The 24,881-nt window shown below is 56.6% G+C and overlaps 2 protein-coding genes across 3 annotated transcripts; one reads left to right on the top strand and one right to left on the bottom strand.

Moving 5' to 3' along the window:
- Positions 1-370: 370 nt before the first annotated feature.
- Positions 371-10,372, bottom strand: FGD2 (FYVE, RhoGEF and PH domain containing 2). Of its 2 annotated transcripts, none has more exons than XM_087761975.1 (17): positions 9,406-10,372; positions 7,026-7,293; positions 6,264-6,344; positions 5,608-5,756; positions 5,039-5,195; positions 4,785-4,923; positions 4,167-4,225; positions 3,622-3,768; positions 3,118-3,210; positions 2,713-2,792; positions 2,604-2,634; positions 2,384-2,476; positions 2,030-2,155; positions 1,682-1,828; positions 1,123-1,266; positions 781-1,038; positions 371-695 (listed from the first exon to the last, which is right to left on the bottom strand). In XM_087761975.1, exons 1-16 carry the CDS (start codon positions 9,468-9,470, stop codon positions 808-810), a joined length of 2,010 nt encoding a protein of 669 aa, XP_087618101.1. In that variant the 5' UTR covers positions 9,471-10,372; the 3' UTR covers positions 371-695; positions 781-807. The 2 variants fall into 2 exon arrangements, with proteins under 2 accessions (XP_087618101.1, XP_087618102.1); XM_087761976.1 differs by having other exon boundaries at positions 781-954.
- A 452-nt stretch (positions 10,373-10,824) lies between these two features.
- On the top strand, positions 10,825-21,190 carry MTCH1 (mitochondrial carrier 1). Its single transcript, XM_009462480.2, has 12 exons — positions 10,825-11,014; positions 11,858-11,942; positions 13,309-13,415; positions 13,839-13,916; positions 14,238-14,295; positions 14,730-14,781; positions 15,629-15,688; positions 18,967-19,060; positions 19,427-19,474; positions 19,667-19,734; positions 20,446-20,521; positions 20,960-21,190. The coding sequence occupies exons 1-12, from the start codon at positions 10,832-10,834 to the stop codon at positions 21,032-21,034; spliced, it is 984 nt and encodes a 327-aa protein (XP_009460755.2). The 5' UTR covers positions 10,825-10,831; the 3' UTR covers positions 21,035-21,190.
- Positions 21,191-24,881: the final 3,691 nt, after the last annotated feature.

The following is a 24,881-nucleotide window of genomic DNA, read 5'->3' as shown; positions in this document are numbered from 1 at the left end:
GGTACAAGGGTGGAAGGTGCTTGTGGGCAGGATGGGGTGCAGGGAAATTCTGGGATGGGCAGGAGCACAGGCTGGTTTCGCGACGCAGGCTGGGGGTACCTGGGGTTAAGGGGAACCCCCACACCATGGGACTGCAGCAGTGGGAGGCCAGGAGCGGTGACAGGCTGGGAGAGGGACATCCTAAACCCAGCACGAGAGTCCCCGAGCCGGGTGAGGGTGAGCTACAAGCTGGGTCTCTGCAGGGTGTCGGACCGGGGCTGGTTACAGATGTGGGGCCCTGGTGGCAACCCCATGGGGCACTCTGGAAAATACACCCCCCCAAAAAGGCTCCTTAGACCGCACAGGGGGGTTGCAGGTAGGATTTATCACAGCAGTCCCAATTCCACAGATGCTTTCACAAAATTGGGCATCTCCCCTGCACCATCCAGCGCCGGGCCAGGCTCGGGGGAAGGCTGAGGCATTGCTGCCCTCGGGCGGCAGCCGGCGGCACGGCACAGCGGGCCGGGGCCGGGGCCGGGCTGGCTGCAGGGGCGCAGGCTCCCCAAAACCCCCTGGCTCTCCAAAAACCCCTGGCTCTCCCTCCACTTCATGGCTTGGGTACCTCCATCGTCTCTGTCCAGTGCGGAGAGCAAGGAGGGAGAGGAAGAGCCGGCTTCTCCGTGCGGTGGCGAACATGTCGCTGCCTTGCCCTTTTCCTGATGAAAAACCAAAGCGCAGAGAGGTGGAGGAGCTGCCTGAGGCTGGCTGCGAGCAGGACGGGCAGGGGGAGGTTTGACCTACCAGGCAGCCCAGGAGGTGGGCACGGCCTCATTCTGCTTCGTCGCAGGAGTCCACATCCTCGCCCTCCTCCGGGTGCGTGATCCCCGCGGCGGAGCGCGCCATGGCCCTCATCCAGCGCCGCTTCAGCTCCTCAGTGTCGGCCACGAAGGTGTAGACCTGCCGGGACTGCACCAGCTGGAAGAGGTGGCGGGAGTCGCCCTGGGGCAGGTCCCTCACCTGGTAGCCCAGCAGCGGGATGGAGGTGTGTGCTCGGACGTCCTGCCAAGAGCGGACACAGCGGTGGCAGGCATGGGACGGGCACGCTGGGCTGTCCCTTGCAGATGGAGCCGAGCTCGGCCTTACCTGGGGGGCTGCGTAGATGTACAGCACGAGGGGATCATCCTGCGGGATCACGAACCAGCCCCGCGTGCCCCCCTTGCCGTTCTTGTCCAGCAGCTGCAGGGAACTGCACAGCAAACTCCTGCCCGATACCTCTGCAGCTCCTTTCTGCCAAAAAAACAGCAAACAACTCCCTAAATACCCTGTGCAGAAGGCAGAAAGGGCACTGAGCAAAGGTAATTTCCTGGGGAATTCCCTGCCTGCTGCACAAAACTCCCCCAAAGCAGGGGCAGGCGAGGGGCAGTCCTGGCTGTAAGAGTCCTGCTGAGATCCCGTGGTGGAGAGCACCCTGGATGCCTGGTCCGAAGGCTCAGAGCAGGAGGGAGAGGGCTTAGCACATCCACCAGCCTCCCAATTAGCAGGCAGCCTCTGACTGCTGCGGGAGTGACTCCCACCCCCCTGCTGCAGGCGCATGGCCGGGCTGTGACAGCGAGGGTGGGGACCACGGTGTGTGGCAGAGCTCAGAGCAAGAGGGACAGAGGAGCAGGGCATGGGGAGGATGGCAGAGAGGGGCAGAGCTCACCTCCAGGATGCCTTTGTGCTTCCCCTCCCGGTCCTCGAGCACCACGTGGCCCGTCAGGAAGACGTAACACTCCTGGCACACACGGTTCAGACGGTTCCCATCATACTGCAGCTCGGCCTTGTAGTCAGAACAGCGAGCGCACACCACCTACAGCCACCAGACAGGGACACCGGTGAGACTGGGGCAGGGCTGGGGGATCCCAGGGACAACTCCATGGGGAGCTGAGGGGCGGGAGCAGCCCTGAGCCCAGGGAAAGGGGTACAAGGTGTAGGAGAGGTGCACTCCTGGCCCAGCGGCTGCCCGAGCAGGCCAGGACGGAGAGAAGAGAGGGCGGAAGGGGCGACTCACGTATCCACAAGCCCGACAGTGGTGTCTCCGGCGTATGATGGCGTTGAAGGGCTCCTTGCAGCGCATGCACATGGTCACCAGGTTGTCCCGCACCCACTGTGGGGCTCGGCGGCCCAGCTCCTCTGTCTGGGGGTGGGAGATGGCATCGCTGTCTAGCTGGCTAGCTGTGGTCCAGGTTGTCCCAGCCCCTCTGCTCTCATCCCTCCCTCTCCTTAGCCCTTCTCCCTGCCTGCAGCCTCCCCCCCAGCTCTGTTTAGCTAGGGAAACTGAGGCACAGCAAGGTGGGTTCTCCCTGAGCTTCCGTACAGGGGAGTGCTGGAGACAGGCAAGACAGAGGGAGGGCAGGAGGGTTACCTTCAACGCAGGGGTGCCCAGCTCCAGCCCGTGCACTGCTGTCTTAAAGGTCTCACTCCTCTTCTCCCTCCTGTCAATGGCATCTTGGAAGGCCTAGAGGGGAAGGCAGGGCTGGAGGGGCAGCCGAGGGGCTGGAGGGGCAGCCGAGGGGCTGCCCCTGACACAGGGCATCCAGCTGAGGTGAGTGAGACGTGCTGCCGCTCCCAGCACTCAGTGGTACCTTGATCCAGGCGTTCATCTCCTCCCCAGACCTGGGTACAAAAAGGGAGATGGATAAGCCATTGTCCCTCCTCCCCGAGGGTCTGCGGGACCGTCACCCTTCCCCTTACCTGGCTTGCAGCTCCAGCGTCCGCTGCTTTCCCGAGACCAGGAAGGTGTGAGGGAATTGCGTGTCGTTCAGCTCCCGCACCTGAGAGAGACCAAAGAAAGGATGTGGAGCAGCTGAACCCACGTCCAGCACACAGGGACCTTCCTCTGTGATGTGGGGGACAGGGATTTCCCTTGGGCACAAGCCCTTCAGCCCCTCAAATCCTACGTGCACGAGGCTGCACTGCAATCTCACAGGATTAGAGCATATCAACCAGTCCTCCTCACCCACAAAGCCACCCCTGGCTCCAGCTCCTCCTTCCTTTCCGAGGAGGTGCGGGCCAGCAGCCACAATACACCCCAGAGCAGGGTGCATTTTTGGGGAGCCAGGGTTTGGGGGAAGCACAAAGACAAAGTGCATGTCTGACCTTCATGCCGTCCACGTCGATGCGGAGGTGGACCTGGAACTCAGCACCCACCTGGATGACCCTGGGCACGCAGTACAGCAGCATGTTGTTGAACTGGGCAGGGGGGAGGAGGAGAGGGTTGGTTGGAGCCCAGCGCCTGTCTGCTCAGAGCTGGGGGCTTCCCTGGGATCTAGGGTCCTTCACCCCCCTGGGCTGAGCTGCTCCTTGGGAAGAATCCAGCCTAAAAAGCAACTGCTGCTGCCCGAGCCCTCTCCCACCCTGCAAAGGTGAAGCGCTCTGGGAGCGTGACATCTGCCAAGGGCTGCCGTGCCCAGGGGATGAGCAGGTTCCCAACCACGTCCTGTACAGGGTGCCCTGCACTGGGTGGCTCAAACCCCCCAGCTCTGCATTCGTCCCCTCTGTGTGGAGATGACCCAGCAACACCCCAGCCAGGGTGTGCTGCCCCTCTCCCCATTCCTATCCTATCTGCTCCCTGCCCCTTCCCCTGGACATCCCAGCTCCCACCAGGAACAGGTACTTCTCCGATGTGCTGTTGTTGCGGGCAGAGATTTTTTGGACTGGCCCCTCCTTGATCAGCTCGTTGGAGGGATCCACAATGTCGTCCTCGAGGCCCAGCCGCTGATAGACCGCCCAGAGGTTCTGCAGCCGTTCCTGGGGGAGGCAGAAGGATCTGTTTCTGTGGGGAGCTCAGCAGCCACAACCTTGTCATCCCTGGGTCCCCTCCATCCCCCCCTCCCACGCCAGCTGCTGAGTACCAGGGGAGGTGGCACAGCTCTCTCACCCCAGACTGATCTTCGAAGCAGCTCCCAGCCTGGAAACAGCCGGTCACATCACGGCTGATGTTGCAGACATGACTTCCCCAGGTTTGGGGTGACGGGGTCAGGCATCAAGAGCAGGGTCTAACCTCCTCTGCTGAACCCCCAGTGCTCCTGTCCCATTCAGGGCAGGGCTGTGCTCCACTCAGTCACACAGCAGCGAGGCCATGACGAAATCTGGCAAATCGCTGTGCCGTGAGCCGCAAAGCACTGCCAGCTGGGACAGGCACTCACCATCTCGGCGATAGCTGCATTTGAGTGCTTGGCCACCATGAAAATCATCTCCAGGGCCTCTGCAACGAGAAGAGAAAGGGTGGAGGTTAAACACTTGCTAGGGAGCTGTGGGAGAAAACCCCTGGGTCCCTTCCCTCACGGGGGACACGCGTGTGGTGGCTGCTGCCCTCCCCTGGACACCGCCTGAACGGCCCTGAACGCTGTGCAAGCGCCTGGGTCCGGCTGGACTGCGCAGCGTGGCGCGGTCGGGTCCTGCGGGGACAGCCAGCCGCTCGTTTGTCACTCCATCCCAGCAGGACTGGGAGCTGCTGTGATCCGTAGGGGTCTGATAGCTCCCCCGGTCAGTGCAGGTCTCCCTGGGGGATGCTCTGGTGGGATCATCCTTATCCTGAAACACCACCTACCTTCCCCACTGATCTCCATAGACCCTGAAAGGGCAGATTAATCCCTCTCCCTGCTAGAAAAGGGTCGGACTGAGAGGTTTATCCAAGGGTACAGTGCAGCTGGTGAGAGAATCCGGGTATCCTGATGTCCGTGTACAACACCAGAGTTTGTTATTTCCCCTACAAACCCACCCTGCTGCTCCCCACAGCGGGGAGAGCCAGACAGAGCCCTTACTCTCTGCATCGTCCCGGTCTGGGGACTCGGGCGGTAGTTTTCGGACATAGTCTTTCAGGAGGAGTTCGTAGCGCGGGATCCTCTGCACAGGTTCCAGCATGTGGTGCTGCAGCGTTAGGTTAGCGCAGACCTTCCTCTTCTGGGGAGGAGAGAGAACCAGTGATCACGGCAGCTCCCACCCTCCGCTGCTTCTCCCTTTCAGGGAGATTTTGGGGAGCATTGCTGCGGTCCCCCACCCTGCTGTGGCCCATTACCTGGATGTCAGCAATGAGCTCCTGGAAGGGCGGGGATTTCTCCGACCAGACGGTGATGAGCTCCACGGCCTTGTCGAAGTTTTTAACGTATTCACCGTACATCTTCAGGAATGGTGCAAGCTTCTGGATCACATCCCCGATCCGCGGGTTGCAGCTCCTGTGGGAGGGAACCGCAGGCCAGCAGCTTCCTCAGTCCAGTGAGGCAGACAGACAGCGAGGGATAAAGCGAAGGGGTGGCTCGTGCATGGTGGGGGACAGAGGTTTTTACTGCTGTGACCTGCTACGTCCCCATACAGCTTCCTGCTCTCCAGAACAGGAATGTGCCCAGCTTGCAGCCAGCCTGGGCCGTTCATGCCTGGGCACACCCCTACACCACCTGAGATGTCACCCCCCTTTTCAGAAATACCCTGATGCGGGCTGGAGTGTTTTAAGGAAGTGCTTTCCAGCACAAAGACATTCAGAGCAAAACAGACTGTGCTCCCTGGTCCTGTTGGGAGACCAAATCCACCACTGCTCCCCCATTCTGGCAAAGCAACCCAGGCGCCCTGCCTTCCCCTCCTGCAGCTCACCAGTCCTCCATGCGCTTCTGCAGCTCTGGCAGGAAGAACTTGGCGTGGAACTGGTAGATGGAGGAGATGTTGGAGAAGATCATTTTCACCACCTCCTCTGGGACTGTCTTCCCATTTTTGGCTTCTTTCATCAGCTCTGTATAGAATATCTGGAAGAAAGAAGGGGTGAATAAAGAGGGTCAGGAAGAGGCTTGAGGATCCCATTCCCTCTCTGAGACTGGCACATCAACCAGTGAAAAGGCCTGACTCTGTGCAGGAGGGAAATCCCAGGCCCCAGGAGAGAAGCAGGGGGGACGGAAGGCTTTGCTGGGACAAAGGTGCTCCCTGGAGGTGTGGGGTGTAGGAAGGGCAAAGGCCAGACCCATTCTCCGGCCTTGAAGACCAGCAGCCCAGCGTGGCTCTCATCTGTACAGCTTCATTCTCTCCAAAATCTCCAGTAAACAGTCCCTGGCCTGTGCATGCCCTGAACTGAGCCCAGGCACTGCCACAGGGTCCAAGCCCTGCCGAGGAGCACACGAAAATTGGTGAGTGTGGAGCTGCGTCGTGGTCCTGCCTGGTTTGTCAGCATGGGGTGGCCAAGCTGTGCTGGTGGGGGCAGACAGCAGCAGGGCTATTGCTTCCCAGACTTGCGTGGGCCCCTCTGCTCCCCAGCTCACCTGGTCGAGAAGGTGGAGGCGGTTGACGTAAGCCTGCTCCGTCTCCAGCAGCTCCAGAGCGATTTTCTTTTCCTCTGGTTCCTGTATGGGGAGAAGGGCTCAGTCTCATGGGCAGAGACACGACTCCCACCAGCCTGAGGGGATTAAGCTCTGTTCCCCAGTGTTCACAGACCACAGCCCAGCATCAAACTGGACCTCGCTCTGTGTAAGGGCAAGGGAAGGACCTCTACAAAACATGCCGTGAAAACAAGGGTGAAAACAAAGCTGTTTTGGGGCTGTCAGGAAGCCTGGCTCACGTCCTCCTGGGTTACCCCTTTCTCTGTGCCTGTTTCTCCTGGAGCAATACAGGGCTAGCGACCCCGAGGAGTGGGGCAGGGTGGGGTGGGTTAACCCATGGTCTACAATTGCACCTTGGAATTGAACGCAGTCCTGCAGAAATGTGCCTGCAGTCGTCAAAGGGCAGCACAGCCCTGGAGATGCCCTGGGATGGACCTGGCTGGGCCCACCTGCGCTTCTGACCCCCACGGCATAGTTATATCAGAGCTGGAAGAGACAAGGTCTGCTTGGATCTATCTGACTATGGGAAATTTGTGCCTGAAGCATCAGGGAAGGTGCCACTTCTCTGTCACCCCACGCACCGGCCCTTGCAGGGCAGGGACTTGCTCAGGTCCAGCAAAGACCTCAGCTCAGATCCAGCCCACGCGACTCCCTGCCTGAGCGTGGGCACTTGCCAGCCTCGCCTGAGCCGCCTCCAGAGCTTACCTTGCTGCCAGGCTCGAGGCCTGGGTCCTGCTGCCTCCTCCAGTTGTCCTCTCTGATTTTGTGTCGGAAAGAACGGAAGCATTTGAAGCTGAGCCCCCGCTGACCCTGCTGCTCCTCCTCCTCCTCATTTTCTTGCTTTGCTTGGTGCCTGGCAGCCATCTGGGAGAGGCTCTGGCTGGCAGGGGATGCTGGAAGCTGTTGGGGCTGGCTGGTTGCAGTAGTCTGGCTGTGCGGAGTCTGCTTGTCCCTCCAGGCAAGTTTGCTGGCCCTGCCACGGAGGAATCAGTATGATCAGCTCACCCATTCCCCCAGCACAGCGCGGGCCACCCAGCTCCCAGGCTCAGGTTAAAGCCACCATCCTGGAGCGAAGGTGGTAAGACACAGCAGCCCCCCAGTGCTGATGCTGCTTTGCTCTGCTACAACCCTACTGATACAAACCAGGGTCTGAAAGCCCATACATCCCCCAAGGGGGCCAGGATCCAGCCTTTCTCCCAGTGCCTCCTGCTGATGCAGTCAGTCCCCATCCTGCTCTAGAAAAGCACAACTCTGCCCTTTATCCCACCCACAGCCATTTATTTCGCAAAGCATAGCCCTGCCCTTTGCGACATTGGTACGGCTTTGGCTTTCTGCCTGCTGCCACCGTGGAGCCAAAGCAGGGAGCCAGCGGCCTTGGGCAATGAGGCTTTAGAAGCCAAATAGCCAAGAGGTGTCAGCCAAGAGGAGGGCTTGTGTAGGTGGTTTTGCAGAGGCATAGTTTTTTTGTGGTTTTCTCTCTTCCCTTTTCTGGCAAAGACAAGGGAAACAGGTCCAGAGTATGCATCAGGGAGAAGCCACACAGGGCACAGGCCGTGAAGATGACAGCAAGTTGTGTGTCATCTGAGAGCTGATCCCTGTGGTAAACTGTGCTGGGCAGAAACTGGAAAGACATATACTGGTGGCCTGTAGACAGGAGTGGGATGAGGAGGAGGGGAAAACTGGGATGGAACTGGACATAAAATGGTGAAGTTGAGGACAGGAGATGACTTGAGTGGCAGACACTGATCTGAAGAGGATGATGGGTCCATCCCCACACTGATAAGCACGTCTGTGAGCTCAGGAGTGCATCCACAGCCATGCAAACATCCCCTCCTGTCCGTGGGGGCTGGCGCAACCCTTCACGTGACAGAGAGGCTTTGTCTGTCCCTCCCGGTGCCTCCCAGACCTGTGCCAGCCTAAACCCACTGCCGAGATCCAACAGGGAACTTCTCTCTTTCTATTTGTGCTGACTTGGGCTAAACTGTTTTCTGTTCCAGAAAACTTGTTTCCAGGTCCCCCAGCTTCCTCCAAAAGTCGTTAAGTTACTTTTATTTCCTCTAAGTCAAAGTCACGCTTCACAATAAACAACAAACACACTGCAGCAGCGAAATGGAGGCAGATCAAACGCCGCAAACGGTTCCAACGCAACAACATCACAGGCCAAATTTCAACTGTGGGATCATGGGGACAACCACGCTGCTCTGGAGCCATCCAGAGCCCAAAGCCCAGAGCAAAGCACGCAGCGGAGATGCAGGCGAAGCTCCTGGAGCAGAAGGAAATCTTGTGCCTGACCATCTTTAGGAAGTGCTGCAAAACTCACCTGCCCAACCACCCAGCCTCATGAAGGCTCACTGAGAGCACCTCACTGATACAAGGAAAGGCAAGAGTGGGTATCCCAGTGCAACAGATGGGGAAACTGAGGCACGGATCACAACGATGACTCACCCCAAACCTCAGAATAACTTCTACACCAGGGGCAAGGCAGATCCCCTCGCTCCGACCCTGGCACACGCTGTCTGCGGGTCCCAGCTCACGCTCCAAGTGAAGGTGCTGTTTTATGGGGCTGCCATGCAGCCCTAAAGGAACTTGCTCTCCCCCTGAACACGATTCTTTCTCTTCCCTTTCCTTGGAGCCACATTGCTGCAAACTGGATAGTCTGAGGCTGGTGCCTGAGGCTCAGATCATCCCAAATGCGCAAGCAGTTAATTCCCAGTGAAGACTCCTGCCTACGTATTTGCAAACTACACTCCTTTTCCCCAGCAGCAGGGGAAGAAGCATTCACCAGCCAGACCGATTGCAAAGGTGCTGAGCATGGAGGGAACAAGCATGCCACAACCTAACCCTGAGCCAGGCACAGAAACCTCCAGCAAACTCGGTCACATCCCACTGAGGTTTTCAGACTTCTCTCCATGACCCTGCAGCAGGAGGAAGACACCGGGGCAGATCCGAGTGCTAAAGAATAGCAAATTGCCTAGTCAGCTTCTCCACAGCCTCCAAACCACCTCCACAGCGTGTTTCTTCCATCCAAACCCATGCCCCATGGAGCCCTAACGCACCCACAGCGCCTGGGACGCTCCCTCCTTACCAGTGCTCTTCAAACACAGCCATCAGGCTCAACACACTCCGCTGATTATCGGCCTCTCCCTCCATGGCACTGGCTGCACCGGCTGGGAGCGGGTCCCAGGCGTAAAGGAGCTACAGGGGCAGGTGTTGATGGCTGCGGCTCCCTCCTTCTCTCCCCCTCTCTGCTTCGAGGTGTTTCGGGGACCCACGATGCTGTTTGGGGAGGAGGATTTGCAAGGCGAAGACCATCTGCTGTCCTTACTGCGGTAGGAGAGCTTGTCTCTGGGTTGGCCTCAAAAGGAAAGAGGAAGCACGGCAGGTTGCAAGTGGGAGAAACGCTGAGAAAACACTGGGAATATGTTCAGCTCGGGGGGGACCCTGCTGCGTGCCTCAAACTGGTGGCACAGCCCAGCCGGCAGCAGCGGGGACGGCGCGAGTGGGGCCGGGGGCCCAGGCCGCTGCAGGTACCCGTCTGCTGGGAGCCCCTGGGGTCCCACCGCGCGCCGGGGCCCGGGCGCCCTCGCGGGCTGCGTCTGGGTCTGGGTGTTACCGGGGGCCTCAGACAAGAACCCACCCGAGGATGCGGCTTCCCAGCTGTGACTGGCATCTCCTGGGGGAGAGCGGATAGACCCATTGACACCAAGACAAGGAACCTGGGAAGACAAAAGACCACATCTGGAAGAAAAGACTTCATGAAAAGAACGCTACGAGACACCGCTTCCATGAGAGCGTCTTCCATTCAACCACTAGGAACCACCAGGGACCAGCGAAGACCTCTCATGGAAGCCCTCGGAGACTCGGGCCGCGTGTGTAAAGACTATGTAACTATGATAATTCATCCCAGGGAACAATGAACGTGGATAGTAATTCCGGGAAATCCATCGCGTACGTACGTAACGGGGGGGATGTAAGCTTTGACCGATGAAACCTACGTCACGCACGTCAGGTGGAACTACCCCCCGCGCATCCCGCGCCGCAATAAAGAGAACGCCTGCTGCTTAATGCGACATTGGTGTTAAGAGGTTTATTCCCGATTTCGGGGGCAGGAGCGGTCCCGCTGCTGGCAGGGGCGGCCACCGGGCTGGAAGGGACCTGCTGCGAAGAGGGAAGGAGCGGCCGAGGGGCTCGCTAGCGTCAGAGTCCCCCCTGAGGAGAGCCCTGGGGAAAGCGGAGCGCAGGGCACGTTCCCAGCACGCCACATCTCCCCCTGCCCCTCACGGCCTCGCTGCTTTCCCCGTCACAGCCCCCGCCGCCGGCCGCTGCCCGGCCCCGCCATGGCCGCCCCGTCCCCTCCCTCACACCGTGCCTCCCTCCCCCCCTTCCGCAATGGTTCCGCCCGCCCTTCCTCCCCCCCCCCCGCCTCTCGTCACTCAATAGTTCCGCCCGGCGCGGTGACGCAGGACGCCTTGCGGGCGGCGCAGGCGCAGTGGCGGCGGCGGCGGGGGGCGATGGCGGCGCTGCCCCCGGCGGCGAGGGCGCCCCCTGGCGGTGCCGCGGGGCGGGAGGCGGCGGCGGCGGCCCCGGCCCCGGGGGGAGCCCGGGCCGAGGGCGCGGAGGGGCTGTTCGTGGTGCTGGGAGCGGGGCTCGCCGCCGCCAGCCACCCGCTGCTCTACGTCAAGCTGCTCGTCCAGGTTCGGGGCCGCCGGGGGGGTGGGGCGGAGAACGGGAGCCCACGTATAACGGGGGATCGGGGTATAGTGAAGGGAGGGAGACCCCTATAGAGTGCCCCTATGGAGACCTCTGTGCGCTGGGGACCACTATATATACAGCTCCTCCCCCCGCTTTATAACAGGGGACACAAGGGGGGCACCTATACAGTGGGGGGGCACCCCTATATAAGGAGGCAATAAGGGCCCCCATGCAACGGGAGCCCCCGTATATAACAGGGGATGAGGTCAGCCGGTATCATGGGGGTCCCTATAGAACCGGGAGGATGAGGGCAGCTATAAAATGGGGAAGTCTGTAGGATAGGAGGATGAGGATACCTTCTACAATGGGGACCCCCCATATAACAGGGAATAGGAAACCCTGTGTAATGGAGGGATGAGGACCCCTATAGAGCGGGGACTCTTTTATGGCAGGGGCATCAGGACCCCCTCATATGACAGGGGATGGGGACACCCTGTAGAGCAGGGACCCCTATAAAATGGGAGGGATGAGGATACTCTCTGCAATGGGGACTCCTATATAATGAGGGATGGGAAGCCCCTATATAGCGGGGGGGTGAGGACCTGCAGTGTCCTGAGAACCCCTCTGTGATAGGGACCCCCATAAAATGGGAAGGATGAGGACCCCCTGTACCCTAGGGACCCCTATAATGGGAAAGGGACTGCCCATGTCATGGCACTCCCACGTACCTGGGGGGGACGTGGCCTTTTGGCAGCTCACGGATGCCGGGATTGAGGCCGCGTGGCCCGGGGACTTCGGGAATGCCGGGACAGGGGCAGGGACCTGCTCACGGGTTTATCTTGCAGGTCGGACATGAGCCACTACCTCCAACCGTTGGAAGAAATGTGCTGGGAAGGAAAGTCCTGTACCTGCCCGGCTTCTTCACCTACGGTGAGCGAGCGTATCCCTGCCAGCGCGATGTCCTTCCCCAAAACGGGGCTGGGAGCTGCCAGGTAGACCGAGCTGACCTCCAGCGGCACTCCCACATCCCTGGCAGCATCCTTGGGATCATCCCGAGGCTGCAATGAGACGTAAAACACTATAACTAGTTGCAAAGCCGTCAGTTTTACCTACCTGTTGTTGGTGACAAGGAGGTGGTGGCCCCGCTGCTGGTGCTGCATCCCCTTCCTGTGGCACGTTGCTCTGGGTTTGCACTGTAGCGGAGGGGGCGGCAGGGGTTTAGGTGGCGCAGGTTTGTTGGTGGAGGGTTTTGCGTGTGTTAAAGATAGCAAAGCACCTTTCTTTGCTAGAAAACGGCCCTGCAATAACTTGGCCCCCCTGCTCTGCTCCTTTGTGTTGTAGATGGGGCCCTAAAGGGACTGAAATACCAAGAAAAGGGAAGGTAATATGTTTAGAAGGAAAAAAAAGAACTATTCTTCTCTTTTTGCGGGTGGAGCGGCATAGGAGAGGCGGGTGAATACCCTGTGACCTCGGGGGTTGCTTTCACGGTGGGTTTGCAGGGAGGAAGGAGAGCTCATGGTCCTGAAAGTCAAGCTGGGTTGATCCCAAAACTGGACAGCAGTACCCGCGGGGCAGGGGGACCCAGCACAGGAGCAGTACGAAAGCGCTGCAGACCCGTCCTGGAACACCTGGGGCTGGAAATGCTCTGGTGCTGCCCTTTGGAAGATGCATTTTCCAAACAGATTTACAGCACTGGGTGATGGAGGGGTGCAGAGCCTTCCTGGCTTCCCTTGGGACAGCAGAGATGGGGGGAGGAGCAGTCGGCACCCACAAGCACGTAGTGGGTTGTAGTCCACTTTGTGGTATCAGCGGAAATTGAATCCATCGGCTTTTGTTTTTTGGCTAGAGACCCGAGGAAGTTTGCAGGGAGAAGGTGGTGGGACAGCAAGTGAACCTGGGTTTGTGAGATCCATATTAACCCCGAGTCTGACCCGCCGGGGCGGAGGGAGGAGGTGACACCACACAACACATGAGGTGATCCCTCCCTGCCCTGGTTCAGTCCAAACTGCCTTGTAGCCCTGTCAGGTGAGCAAAACAATCAAAAGACAAGAAGTAGCCCAAGATACTGGAGCTATCTTTCCAGATTAGACAGATACGACAGGGAATACGTAAGGATTCTTTGCATCCTATATGAAATTTATTTAGGACTGTTACAATAAATCACTTACGGTGGGACTGCAGAGCGGCTGCCGTGCTGAGCTCCGGCGGCGTTTCGGCTGAACACCGAGGTGTTTGGGATGCTCTCCGCGGGTCAGCCGGTTCCTGACTGACAGCAGCCTGGTGTTTTCTTACCCAGCTAGACACATTGTGGAAGTGGATGGGAAAAGAGGCCTCTTCCGTGGTCTCACTCCTCGCCTCATCTCAAGCACTTTATCAACCATCACCAGGGGGAGCGTGAAGAAGGTAAAGGTCGGCTTCTCTCTCCATAAATCAGCTTGCTGGGGCGGCCGGTGCTACTGCACGTGCCTGCACCCAGACATGACTGCACGTGGAGGAATAAAGCGCCCATCCCTCTCCATCTCCTAAGGGCTTTGGATAGTCCTTCAGGACAGAACAGCCCGTATCCCTAGAATTTATTTTTTAAACAATTTTAATTTAATTTGAACAACCACTTGCCTTTTATCTTTTGTAAGCAGTTTTGTGACCCCTGTCTTTCCCTGTTTTGCCTTCCATCCTTCTTCCTCCTGTGTTCATTCTTGCCTGGTTTTCTTCTCCTCCCATCTAAAGCACAACTGCTCGTGGTTTGCTCCTGTCCTCAGACATTGAGGGTTTGTGGGTCAGCATCTCCATCAGTTTTGACCATATGTTTCTTCTCTCTCTGCTCAGGCCTTTCCACTGGAAGACATGGAGCACGTTTCTAACAAGGATGATGTGAAGACCTCCCTTAGGAAAGTGGTGAAAGAGGTGAGAAGCGGATATTGCACGTTAACGAGCGATCGGGGAGATCGCATTGGGTATGCGCCTGGAGAGCAAAGGAAGCTTGAACTGTGGGCTGTGGGTGAAATTACTGGGAGGGAAACTCTGGGTAAAAAGGCCATGGTATTCAGTAGCCACTCCGTGTCCCGCCATGAAATATTTTGTAGGAATAGGGGTTTACCATGAACAACAGATTTTAAAAGAGGGACCCGAAATGGGTTTCTGTACGCTAAGGGAAAGGGCCTGATCTGTGCAGGTGGAGCAGCACAGCTTTTCATACAGGTGTGGTTTTTTTCCTCCCCTTCCCAGACATCTCACGAGATGATGATGCAGTGCGTGTCCCGGGTTGTCTCACATCCGCTGCACGGTGAGTCCTGTCCCTCTGCCTGGCAGCCCTCGCCGGACAGTCCAAAACCCCGTGTATTCGATGCGCTTCTCTATCAGAGATGGCTTTGTATGAAACCGCAGAACAGATGCAGGTCTGAGTGGTTGCTTAGGCTGACGCTTGGGTTGGCCTTCAGGGACTAACCCAGCTGAGTGGTGAGGTGCTCTCTTCATCCAAGAGCTTGTCCTAGAGGTCCCGTTGGGCTTAGGGCCAGAAATCCTTCCCATCACTTACAGACTAGGGGAGGGCACCGGTTTCTCGTGAGCCTTGTGGCAATGAGGACCGCTGAGAGCTGCTGGAGGTGATGCGAGTTGAGGGAAGGGAGGGCAGAAGGGTCAGGTTGCATTTTCCTTCACATCCATTGCATCCCAAACTGGATTTGTTTCTTTGTCAGCCCTGTTTTTCTTTCCTTGTAGTGATCTCTATGCGCTGCATGGTCCAGTTTGTAGGCCGGGAAGTCAAATACAGGTGAGTAGCTGCAGCCTGGAAGGGTTTGGGCACACAGAAGCATGAGTCCTGGAGTCAGCCATGCCAGACGCTCCCATGCAAGCCATGCCATGGATATGGCAAGCCAGGAGGTTTGGGAGACCAAAAAGTGAATCTGAGTCCTGGTTGGAGGGTGGGTGACTGTGGGGTGAAGGGACAGGGGAAGGCTGGGCTCCGTCCCTGGCGTGCCTCTGTTCTGCCTTGTGCCCATGGGGGTTTTGGTGGCTGTAACGCACCTTGCTGATCACACAGGGAGTCTCCGGCCTTTTTGCTTTAGGTGTTAACAGAAAGGGAAGTCAGCAGGGAGGCGGAGTAGATAATACAAAGCATTGCTGCAACCCTGCTAGCCTGCAAGATTTTTCCAAGCTTTTATCAGTAGTATCTACCTCTCTGCACAGCAAAACTGCACTTGCAGCCATCTGAAGGTGTGTTAGACAGGATTGCAGCTAACCCACGACTGCCAGCGCGAGCTCCCAGAGGCAGGACAGGGTTCTTTGGTTGAGAATCAGCCTAATCAAAGCATATTACGTGCTGTGGTTGCGGTCTGCATGTCTGCTCACACAAAGCCAAGCAGAGCTCTTCTAGCTTCAGCATTTAAACAGTTGTCAGCAAGTGGAGCGTTGTCCCAGGCGTTATTGCAGACTGGTAGAGTGCAGACACAACGCTCCTTCATGGGTTGAGGAGAAGCAGCAGAACAGAGCTGCCTGCGGCATTGCTGACACGATGGCTGGGGAGGACGTTGCTATGGCTGGTGGCTGCAGAGCGCATGTGAAGCTGCGCAGGACAGAGCAACCTCTGCACGGTTACAGCTCTTTTCCTTTCTTGGCAGCGGTGTGTTCAGCGCCATCGGCAGGATATTTAAGGAAGAAGGGATCCTGGGATTCTTTGTGTACGTGAGTTGTTGTTTAAATACTTTGTCCCGTAGTCTGGTGGCACCGGTGGCTCTTCTGGCTGCTCTGCTAACCTCAGTTAAAGGAGTCGTGCTGAGCTCCCCCCAGCTGAAACCTTGTCTGACTGAGGGACTCTCACATCACTCCCGTGAGCACAGATCAAATCTGTGCCTTTGACAGCACTCCAGTTTGACCATTAAGTTTGCCCCAGATCTTTATCTTCAATCAAACCTTCAGAGCCCAGGGAAAACCTTGTATTTTTTCTTACCTTTGTCCCTTGGTGCTTCTTTGTGTTTCAGAGAAGGGGCATTTAAAGCATTTGTTTGTGCAACAGGCACCAAGATCAAGTGCAACAATAAGACTCCTTGTTGAAATAAAAGCCAGGGCCTGGATAAGAAGCACATTCCTCTGAAGAGCACCAGGGGTGCTTGTAATGAGCAGGTGGCTTGTGCTGGCAGCAGGTCTGCCTGTATGACAGGAGCGTGATGCTGCCCGGACCAGAAGGAGCTGAAAGGTGCCTCCAGCCGCTTATGAAGCATAGCAAATTGATGGCGTTGCTGAAATCGAAGTCTACTGGACACCTTTTTGCTTGAACCCTTAATTAATGCTTCTTGCCTTTTTTTTCCACATCTATATAAAAGCAGAACCACCTGCTGCCTCTGCTCCCGGTGGGGAGATAACTCACTTTATTATGTCAATAATAGTAAAGGCAGCTCCGAAATTTCAGGAGGGGTTTTCAGGCCTGATGCCTTTGGCTCTGCAATCACAAAATTTGGGCCTCCAGATGAAACATGAATGCGGCAGGAAGAGGCAAGCAGTCGCAGGGGGTCTCACCCTGTCCTTCCCGAGGGCGAAAGGGCCAGGGGTCTGCAGAGACCCCATCAACTGAATGTCGCTGTATTTTCCTTTTGCAGCTCACAGCTTCTCTTCTGAGCTGTGCAGCCCCAAATCACCTCCATTAAATACAGGTTCCTCTGGGATGTTCCCTGTGTGTGGGGCATGGCTGGAGCACATTGCCCTCCCTCTCCTCCACCTCCTGAGGAAATAACGTGAAAGGAGCTGCCGCATTCCCTTCCTCCACATAAAATAAACACTGTTGGTAGCCTAATTAAACTTAATAGTTCACAGGAAAGGCTTTAACACAACCCAAAATGTCTCAGGAGGGCTCTGAAGTTATACGTGCTCTACAGCCCCGCTAGGAAATCACACTGCTGTGAGGGGAACGCAAACTGCATCTGTAGGGCCAAACGGCTGCTTTTCTGCTCTCAGCCCTCCTAATGCAATCCAAACACATCCACTCCCTTAAAATCATCGCAGTGCACTTGTTTCTCATGGCCTTACAACCTCTATGGAGCTGTAACAGCGGCACATGCTCACTCTGGATGCCTGGCTAGAGATAAAGACTTTTCAGGGGATGGACTTATCTCACTGCCCCTCGTATCTGCAGCAGCCTCCTGCCTGCCAGCAGGCCAGAAAGATGCTCCTGGGGCTCCGAAACTGCTGCGCATGGTCAGCTCGAAGATGGCTTGTCCCAGCTCCCCAGCACTGGGGTTTCTCACCAGTCACTGTACATCATGCAGGCTTCCTCATCTGCCTGCTGCTGTTTCAGCTTTTAATGACTCGTCATCTTCTAAAAATATTCCTAGTCCAGATCTCCTTGGACATCTCACCAGGCGTGAGAGTTGTAGCACAAATGAATTAGGTTTTTATAGTCCCTTTCTGCAGCTCGCTCAGACCCCTGGTCTCCAGTCATCCCATAGACTCAGGCCCAGCATCCGTCATTACTTTGATGATGGAGGAGAGGGAAGGATGGGATCCTTACTGCAAATGGAACAAACGATCCCATTCTCCTATCAACAGATGGGTGAGGTTTTACTTACATGGCTGCCGTGGCCCAGTCCTGGACCAGCCCTCTGTGTCTGGACTTTATTAAGCTCCTGTTGTATCTGCAGCAGCTCAGGAGTCTGCTTCAGACTTGACTTTGAGTTAGAAAAAGGATTTTTTTTACAAAGGCTGAATGCTAAATGGAAAGCAGACCATCTCTTTGGGACCAGAGAGCTTTGATTTCTTTGTCCTGTCCGTTGCTCTCATGTATCACATCTTTTAAGCCAGCAGATCTTCTATTGAAGATGACTGCTGTGCCTAGCCTCTGAGACCTCGGCTGCATCTCCAGAGCTGCCAGGGCCGTGACAATACACAGGTTGTCTCCAAAAAGCATAAACCCTAACACCAAGCAAGCGAAGCAGGCTGGATCAGAGCATGCAGTCCTCATTGCCGTTCTGCTGCTGCAGCGACCACGGCAGGAAACAAAACTGGTCCCCTTCTCTGAAGGGCAGCGTGGTGTTTGGGAAGAAATCAATGGCTCGGACTGCTGTGCTTGGAGGGGGCTCTTTCCAGCCCAGCAAATGCTCGTGTGGCTCTCAGCAGGCTCATTTTCAGAACTATCTGAACACATCTGCTGGTGAAACAGGCAGGTTTAAAACACACCTGGATCCTTTTGTAGTGGAACAACTGCACAGCTAAAGCAGGAGGCCCTGCGCTCGATGCCTGCGCTGGTGCAACAGATGCTGCAGGAGCTCTGACAAACTGGAGGAACCTTCTGAGATGCTTTGTTAATGCTTGAGTGCCATTAGCTGCAGAAGCTGGGGGTGCTCGTGCTGCTGGGAGCTCCGGCCCGCATGTCGATGAGAGCTGTAAGCCAAAGCAGCACATCACCCCGTGTTCCTGTGCTCTCAGGTGGCAGCAGGGATGGGAAAAAAATCAAGGACTGGAGTGCTGCCCCCAGTTAATCCCACTTTGCAGTAGAGCAGGTTTTGCAGGAGCAATCCCCCTCACTTTAATTTCTAAAAGGAGGGAGATTCCACAAAGAGATGAACTTCTCATTCTGCATCCGGAACAGCATCTGCAAAATGAGCTTAATGGAAACCCGCTTCATCTCTGTCTTGCCTGGGTTTCAGAGCAGGAGTTGGGCCAAGAAGGGATTTGGGGTAGAAAAAGGGGACTTGGCTGAGTCCTGCCCAAACAACAGATCCCAAACTTCCTACTCCAGAGCATCCCCTGTCCAGAGCAGCTGGCAGCACACATAGGACCACGTTTGAAGGCCGAGAGAGCTCTTCCCTGAAATCTTCCCTTTTCCCTTCAGTTCCTCTCAAAGTGAAGATGCATTTTGGGGGAATGGGGTTCCTCTGTGCTGGTGGAGGGAGCGAGGGAGGGCTGGGCACCCTGGAAGGCGGCACGGGGACCCTCCCGCACCTCATGTCCCTCTGTGCCGTTGCAGCGGTTTAGTCCCTCACATCCTGGGAGACGTCATCTTCCTCTGGTGCTGCAACCTCTTGGCTCACTTCATCAACACCTACGCGGTGGACGATAACGTGAGTGGAAGCGCCCGATGGAGGGTTTGGGGGGCCCGTACCAACCACCTGCAGCTGGGAGGAGTTAATGGGAGGTTAACAGCTAATTTAATACAGACAGGCACTGGGCTTTGGATAAAACACCGTAAAAGTGCTAAAGATGCCGTGCCTGCTCAGGGCTACGTTTCAGCTGCAGTTTGGGGGATCAGGGTTGGTAGCAAATGTTTTCCCTCATTCTCAGCTGGGATGTGGTGTGGTTACCGTTGCTTTCTGCCTCCTTCCCCTGCCCCACACCCATCATCTCGGGCTCAGAGGGATGTCATGTAGTGACAGTGACAGCCTGGTGCCATCCACCTCCTCCATAATCCCTTTGGTTTCTCCTTCCAGTTCAGCCAGGCATCGGTGATCCGGAGCTACACAAAATTTGTGATGGGGGTACGTAGGCAACTGCCACATCATTTGTCCTCTTCCCGGCATCTGTGGGGTGAGAGCTCATGGCCTGGGGGAAAAGGCTGGTCTGTACTTTATATCCAAAGACGAGAATAACTTTGCTAACATGCAAAAGCTGGAACTAGTTTTTTTGACATGATGAACATTAGAGAGGCTACCGGTTTTCTATGCTTTCAGATCGCTGTGAGCATGCTGACGTACCCATTCCTTCTCGTGGGAGATCTCGTGGCGGTGAACAACTGTGGGTATGTCTGTCACATAGAGATCTAAGGCTTTCCCTTCCTTTCTTCCAGCCCCTTGTTGTCCGAATCCTCTGTTAACGATCGTAAAGCTTTCATACAGAACCGTAAACTGTATGGCACCTTGCGGAGCTGGCTCATTTCCTGTCCCAGGTTGCTTATAATTTTAGATCAGAGGGCACAGACAAGAGCAGCATAAAAGCTCAAGTGGAGAGAAATAGGGAGAGTCATGGTGGTGCGGTCTGGTTGGAACTAGACCGGAGGGATAAGGGATCAAAGGGACTGTGCTGGCTCCGGGGAGCGGCATGAGGGGAAGCACAGCTCTTAATGCAGGGATGGGTGCAGACAGGAGCAGGACCAAGCTTGCTTTCCCAATCCCACTGCTGCAAGAAGTCTTCTGCATTCGTGCTTATGGGAAGGGGACTGGATCCAAGCTGCTGGTGTAGTGTTTTCTTGATATCTGCTGGCTCTTGAAGGTGTAGACACGGCATATAGTCCTGGGCTCTTAACGTATCCAGGTACCGCTCCTTGTTTGTACGCTCCAAGGGTAATTAAATTACATGATCTGTTGCATTGTAAATAACGAGCTGGTCATTTGGCCTTCAGCCCAGTGCAGACACCGTTTCTGTGTCCTCACTTACTGCTGCTCTTGTGTTACCTGTCTGGATAACGTGACATCTGTACAGACCGTCTCAGCTATTTCTTGTTGCCATGCAGGTTGCGCGCCGGCCTCCCTCCCTACGCTCCCGCGTTTACATCCTGGATCCATTGCTGGAGGTATCTCAGTGCTCAGGTGAGGGAGCAGGGCACACGCAGGGCTTTGAGCTCCCTCTGTTCCTTCCCGAGGTCTCCAGCGCTGCCCAAAAAGTGCCTGTGCCGCATCCTTAATGTGCTCTGTAACCCATTTCCATCCCTCCAGTTCTGGCGCTGGTACCAGGCATGGCAGTACTGGTCTGCCCATTACATGCCCTGAGCTTGCAGCCTGCAAACTTTTAGCCAATGCGTTGCACACAGCAAAGCAAGGTGGCTCTGCCCCTCTCCCTCAGTCACCCCTGGGGGAAAGGCCTGACTCCAGCACCCACAGGGCTGAAACCCCACTTTCTCCCCCGTAGCAACCTGGGGTGCTCAGGCCTTGCAGCGGGCACGATCCGTCCCTGCTAAACCAGCTGCAATTCCCCGTCCGGGTCTCAGCACAGCTACCCTGACCCTGTGCTCTCTCTCTCCTCCTCAGGGGCAGCTGTTCCGCGGCTCCAGCCTGCTTTTCCGCAGGGCGCCCATGCCAGCCGCCTGCTTCCCCAGCGACTGACTCCTTGGCAGGGAGAGGTGATGAACTTGGACTCCTCAAGAAACCCTAAACTTGTTTCAATATATGTATATTTTTTCTTTTCGATCCAAAGTCTGTGGTGCCAGACCAAGACACCTCCTCTCCAGGAAGGCCAGCAACAAGTTGGCTTCTGGAGATCTGGCTTCAGGCTCCAGTTGGACCAAAGTCCCATCCTCGTGGCTGTTTCAACCGGGACGTGAAGCAGAGAGAGCAGGAGGGAGTTGTCTTGTCTCTTTGGTCCAGGCTGTAGCTCTGGAGTCACTGAGGAAGTCTGGGACACCAGAAAATGCCCAGGTACTAAATGAGCCAGCCCCAAGATGCGGGGACAAAAGACTGCTTTGTTCTGTGTGAGCTGAGAAGCAGCAAGAGATCCAAGGTCGCCTGGCTGGGAAGGCTGCGCCAGCTGACCGGCCTCCCGTCTCATCTCTTCTGGAGAGGGCAAACGATTGTGCAGCAGGTAGCTCATCCTGGGCGAGATCAACCCCGTGACCCATATTTAAGGTTTTGAGGGTGCCTGAACACTAGGGAGCACACCACCTCCCATGGGCGTGAAAGGGAAATTATAGCATCAGAACAGACAAGGGAAACAGAGTCCCACTACAAAGAGCAGCGCAGTCCCAAAGAGCTCAGCTCCAGGGCAGCGTTGGGACGTGGACACAGAGAGAGCGCTTGGGGAGGGGTGTGCGCTGCGGAGGCAACAGCTTTGGGAAGGGTTTTTGCAGCGGGATGGGCTGTATTTAGAATACACCCGGCAGAGCTGCTGGGCGTCACCTGGGCAGGCAGCCTGGACGCATTTCTCAGGGGAGGTGGGTCCTGGGTTGGACCGGCCCGTGCTTGGGTGCAGCGTGTCTCTGTACCGGCATGACTGCGTCGCATGGGTGTCTCCCAGCCGGCAGGACCACGAGCCCCACCGGGCTCCTGCCAAACCAGAGCATCGCTGCTTCACCGATGAACACAGAGCCACGTGTTGTGGTGCTGGGCTGCCGCGTGGCAGTGTCCTGCTAACAGCTATGTGCTGAAGGGTTCACCTTGCAGGAGGGGCACTCGGTCCGTTGCTGGCTGGAATACAGGAGTAAACCTTGAGCTGGCCAAAAGCTTGCGAGGTGTCAGGGTCAGGGGCTCCTCATGCCCGTGGGAGCACGGCTGGCCCTTGCATAGCAGAGCTCACCGGTGGTAGCAGGGCAGGATTCCTCCTCAGCTCCCCAGACAAGAGTTTTTTTGCACCAGCCTGTGCTGTCAGAGCAGCCAGGCAGATTTCCCCCGTTTTGGTTCCCCCACGAAGCAGTCTTTTGCACAGAGGTGTTGCTGCGCTCCCTGGGAAGGGGTTTTGGGGTCCTTGAGCAGGTTCCCATGTGTTGCTGCAGCAGCAGCTGGGGTCACATCCCATCGTGGTCCTCTGGGGACCCCAGCCTGCCATCGCACAGGGGTTTTCCTCCGTCGGATGGGTTTGATCCACACCTCCCAGCCAGGGCCTGCGGGACAGCACTGGTACACGCTGGGACTGGTGGTTCCCACCCAGCTCCCTTTGGTGTCATGAAGTCAGTCCTGTCTGTCCTCCCTTCCTCCGGTACAGTTTATGTTACAGTCACAAAAGTTAAATAATGCATGGCCCTGTTCCCTAACACCAGAGGTTACTTCAAAGAGGATTTAATTGTGCTCCAAAATACAGCTATAAAACAACAACTCTCGGGTGTTTCTTTTTTAAAAAAGTGTTATTTTTTTTCTGCATACCAGGCTCCCTCACTCAGGGAAGGTTTCAGTTTAACACGGGCATTTCCTTTGGTTTCTTCCCCAAAGCCAGGGCTAAACCAGCAGTTGCAAACTCAGATTCCCTCTGGTCTTCCTCACCTCCATGAAAGATCAGGAGGTTTAGGCTGAGCAAACTGGGAGCACCTGGAGCGAGGGTGGAGGCAGCAATGGGCTTGGCTGCTTGAAACAGCATACAGAAAAATAGATGTTTGGAGTTAAAATTGACCCTGAGCAATTCTGGAAGGGATGGTGGAGACCTTTTGCTGCTGTCAGACCCGCTGAGGCCATCGGGTGGGCTCAGCCACTCCGTCCTCCCCTGCACGGCTCCCAGGGTCCTTACCCGCCTGCCTTTTAGTGCGTTAACTGGTTTCTTGCCTACCCCAACACCGGGCATTGCATCTCCCAGCTCACACAACGCCTGCTCAGGAACGTACGCCTTTACCCTCAAAATTAAGGCCACCTTCTGCTGGTCACATGCCTGTAAAGCCTCCTACGCCTTGTGTACAGCCTGGCGGCAGCCACCGCAATGAAAAGTGCCATTTCCTTTCCTTTAAGGAATTTACCTAAGGAATTTACCTAAATCTGCACCAGAGCAAGCATCCTGCCAGCAATTTCTGCCCATTTCACTGGGACCCATGAGGTTTGCTGGAAACACAACACTTGAATATAGGTTTTTGGTCAATTTAAATGAAAACCAGGTTTCAGAGATTTCAGTGCACTGCCTTACCTTGAAGCAGGGGCTGCCATTCATAGGATGATTAAATATTTCCTTACCTCCTGTTTCTAACCCTGGTTCTTCTTGTCCCATGCTTCATTTGCAGTGTCCCACCATAGGGACAGCAGCTGTAGCAGAAGCAGACAAGGAGAGCACCCAAACTCTGGCTGGGCACCCCTCTCCCTTAAATCGCTGCCCCGTTAGCGGGTGCTTGGCCCTGCAGCTGGTGCTCGTGTAGCACAGCTGATGGGGACGGGGCCCTGCTCCCGCGGGAGAGGTGATCCGGGGTGACACCTGGGGTCGGGAGAACAAACGAAGGGGTGTAGCAGGAGGTTTGGGTCCAGAGCCTGGGATGGAGCCGGGGATTTCTCCCACCTACAGCCCCAGCGCTCCCCTGTCTGCCCAGGAAACAAACTCGGGTTTAAATATTGACTCTCTCCGGCGCAAAGTGGGGATGGGTGGAGAGCGCTGCTGCTCTCTGCCCACGCGGTTTATCAGCCCTCAGTGGAAAACAGCGATTGCCAGGACTTTGGCCTCATCTGCTCCCAGCTGCTGGGGGGAGAAGGGAGGCAGTGACGGCAGCCAGGAGAGGGAAACTCGGGTCAAGGCTGCCCTGGCTCTCAGCGGGGCTTGGACGCTTGGGTCGGGCAGGATTTGGGGAGCAACGAGGTGCTGGTGAAGCCCTCGTGCCCAGGGAAAGTGCAGCTGAGCTCGGACCGATCGCATCGCCCTCCCCGTTCCCCCTGCAGAGCCGTCCTGCTAAAGACCCTTCAGTTAAAACCAAACCCCACCCGGCCGTGCTGCTCTCCCCGCTGCAGAGCCGGGAGGAAAGCAGCCCAGCAAACCTCTCCCAATGACTGAATGGTGCCCATCACCCTGGTGTCAGGGTGCCAGCCCCCCCCGCCAGCCCTGGCAGCGATGGAGGGCCCCCGTCTTGCGGCCGCACGTGAGGAAGTGCCCCTGCAGCGTGGCTGCCCTCGATAAGGCTGTTTGCACTGTTCTCCTGCAGCGCCGAGCTCCACGTAGGCAAAGAAGTCTTTAAAAAATAGATATATAAAATAATAACCCTCGCGGAGGAGATCCTGCCGCCAGGGAGGTGGGACCGGCTGGTGCCGGGAAATGCTCAGGGTGGGGACTTGGACCGCACCCAGGCGCCAGCGGCGCGGTGGCCCTGGACTCGTCCCCTGTCTTTGCACAGCCCTGTCCTCGGTGGGAGCGGGGCCACCCCGTCCCCCGGGATGGCCTTCACCCGCCGTCGAAGTTACGGAGGAGCTGGGTCCTGCTGGATTCCTCCCCTCTGGACAAGGGAAATCCTGGCTGGAAACAAGGAGAAAAGGCCACAAAGGGCACGGCGGGAAAGCTCGG

Source organism: Nipponia nippon, unplaced genomic scaffold (assembly GCF_047370975.1).
Source record: "Nipponia nippon isolate SJK-2023a ecotype South Korea unplaced genomic scaffold, ASM4737097v1 scaffold_25, whole genome shotgun sequence".
Taxonomy (NCBI): Eukaryota; Metazoa; Chordata; class Aves; order Pelecaniformes; family Threskiornithidae; genus Nipponia; species Nipponia nippon.
The sequence above is the reverse complement of the archived record's forward strand: the minus strand, read 5'-3'. Positions and strand labels throughout refer to the sequence as shown.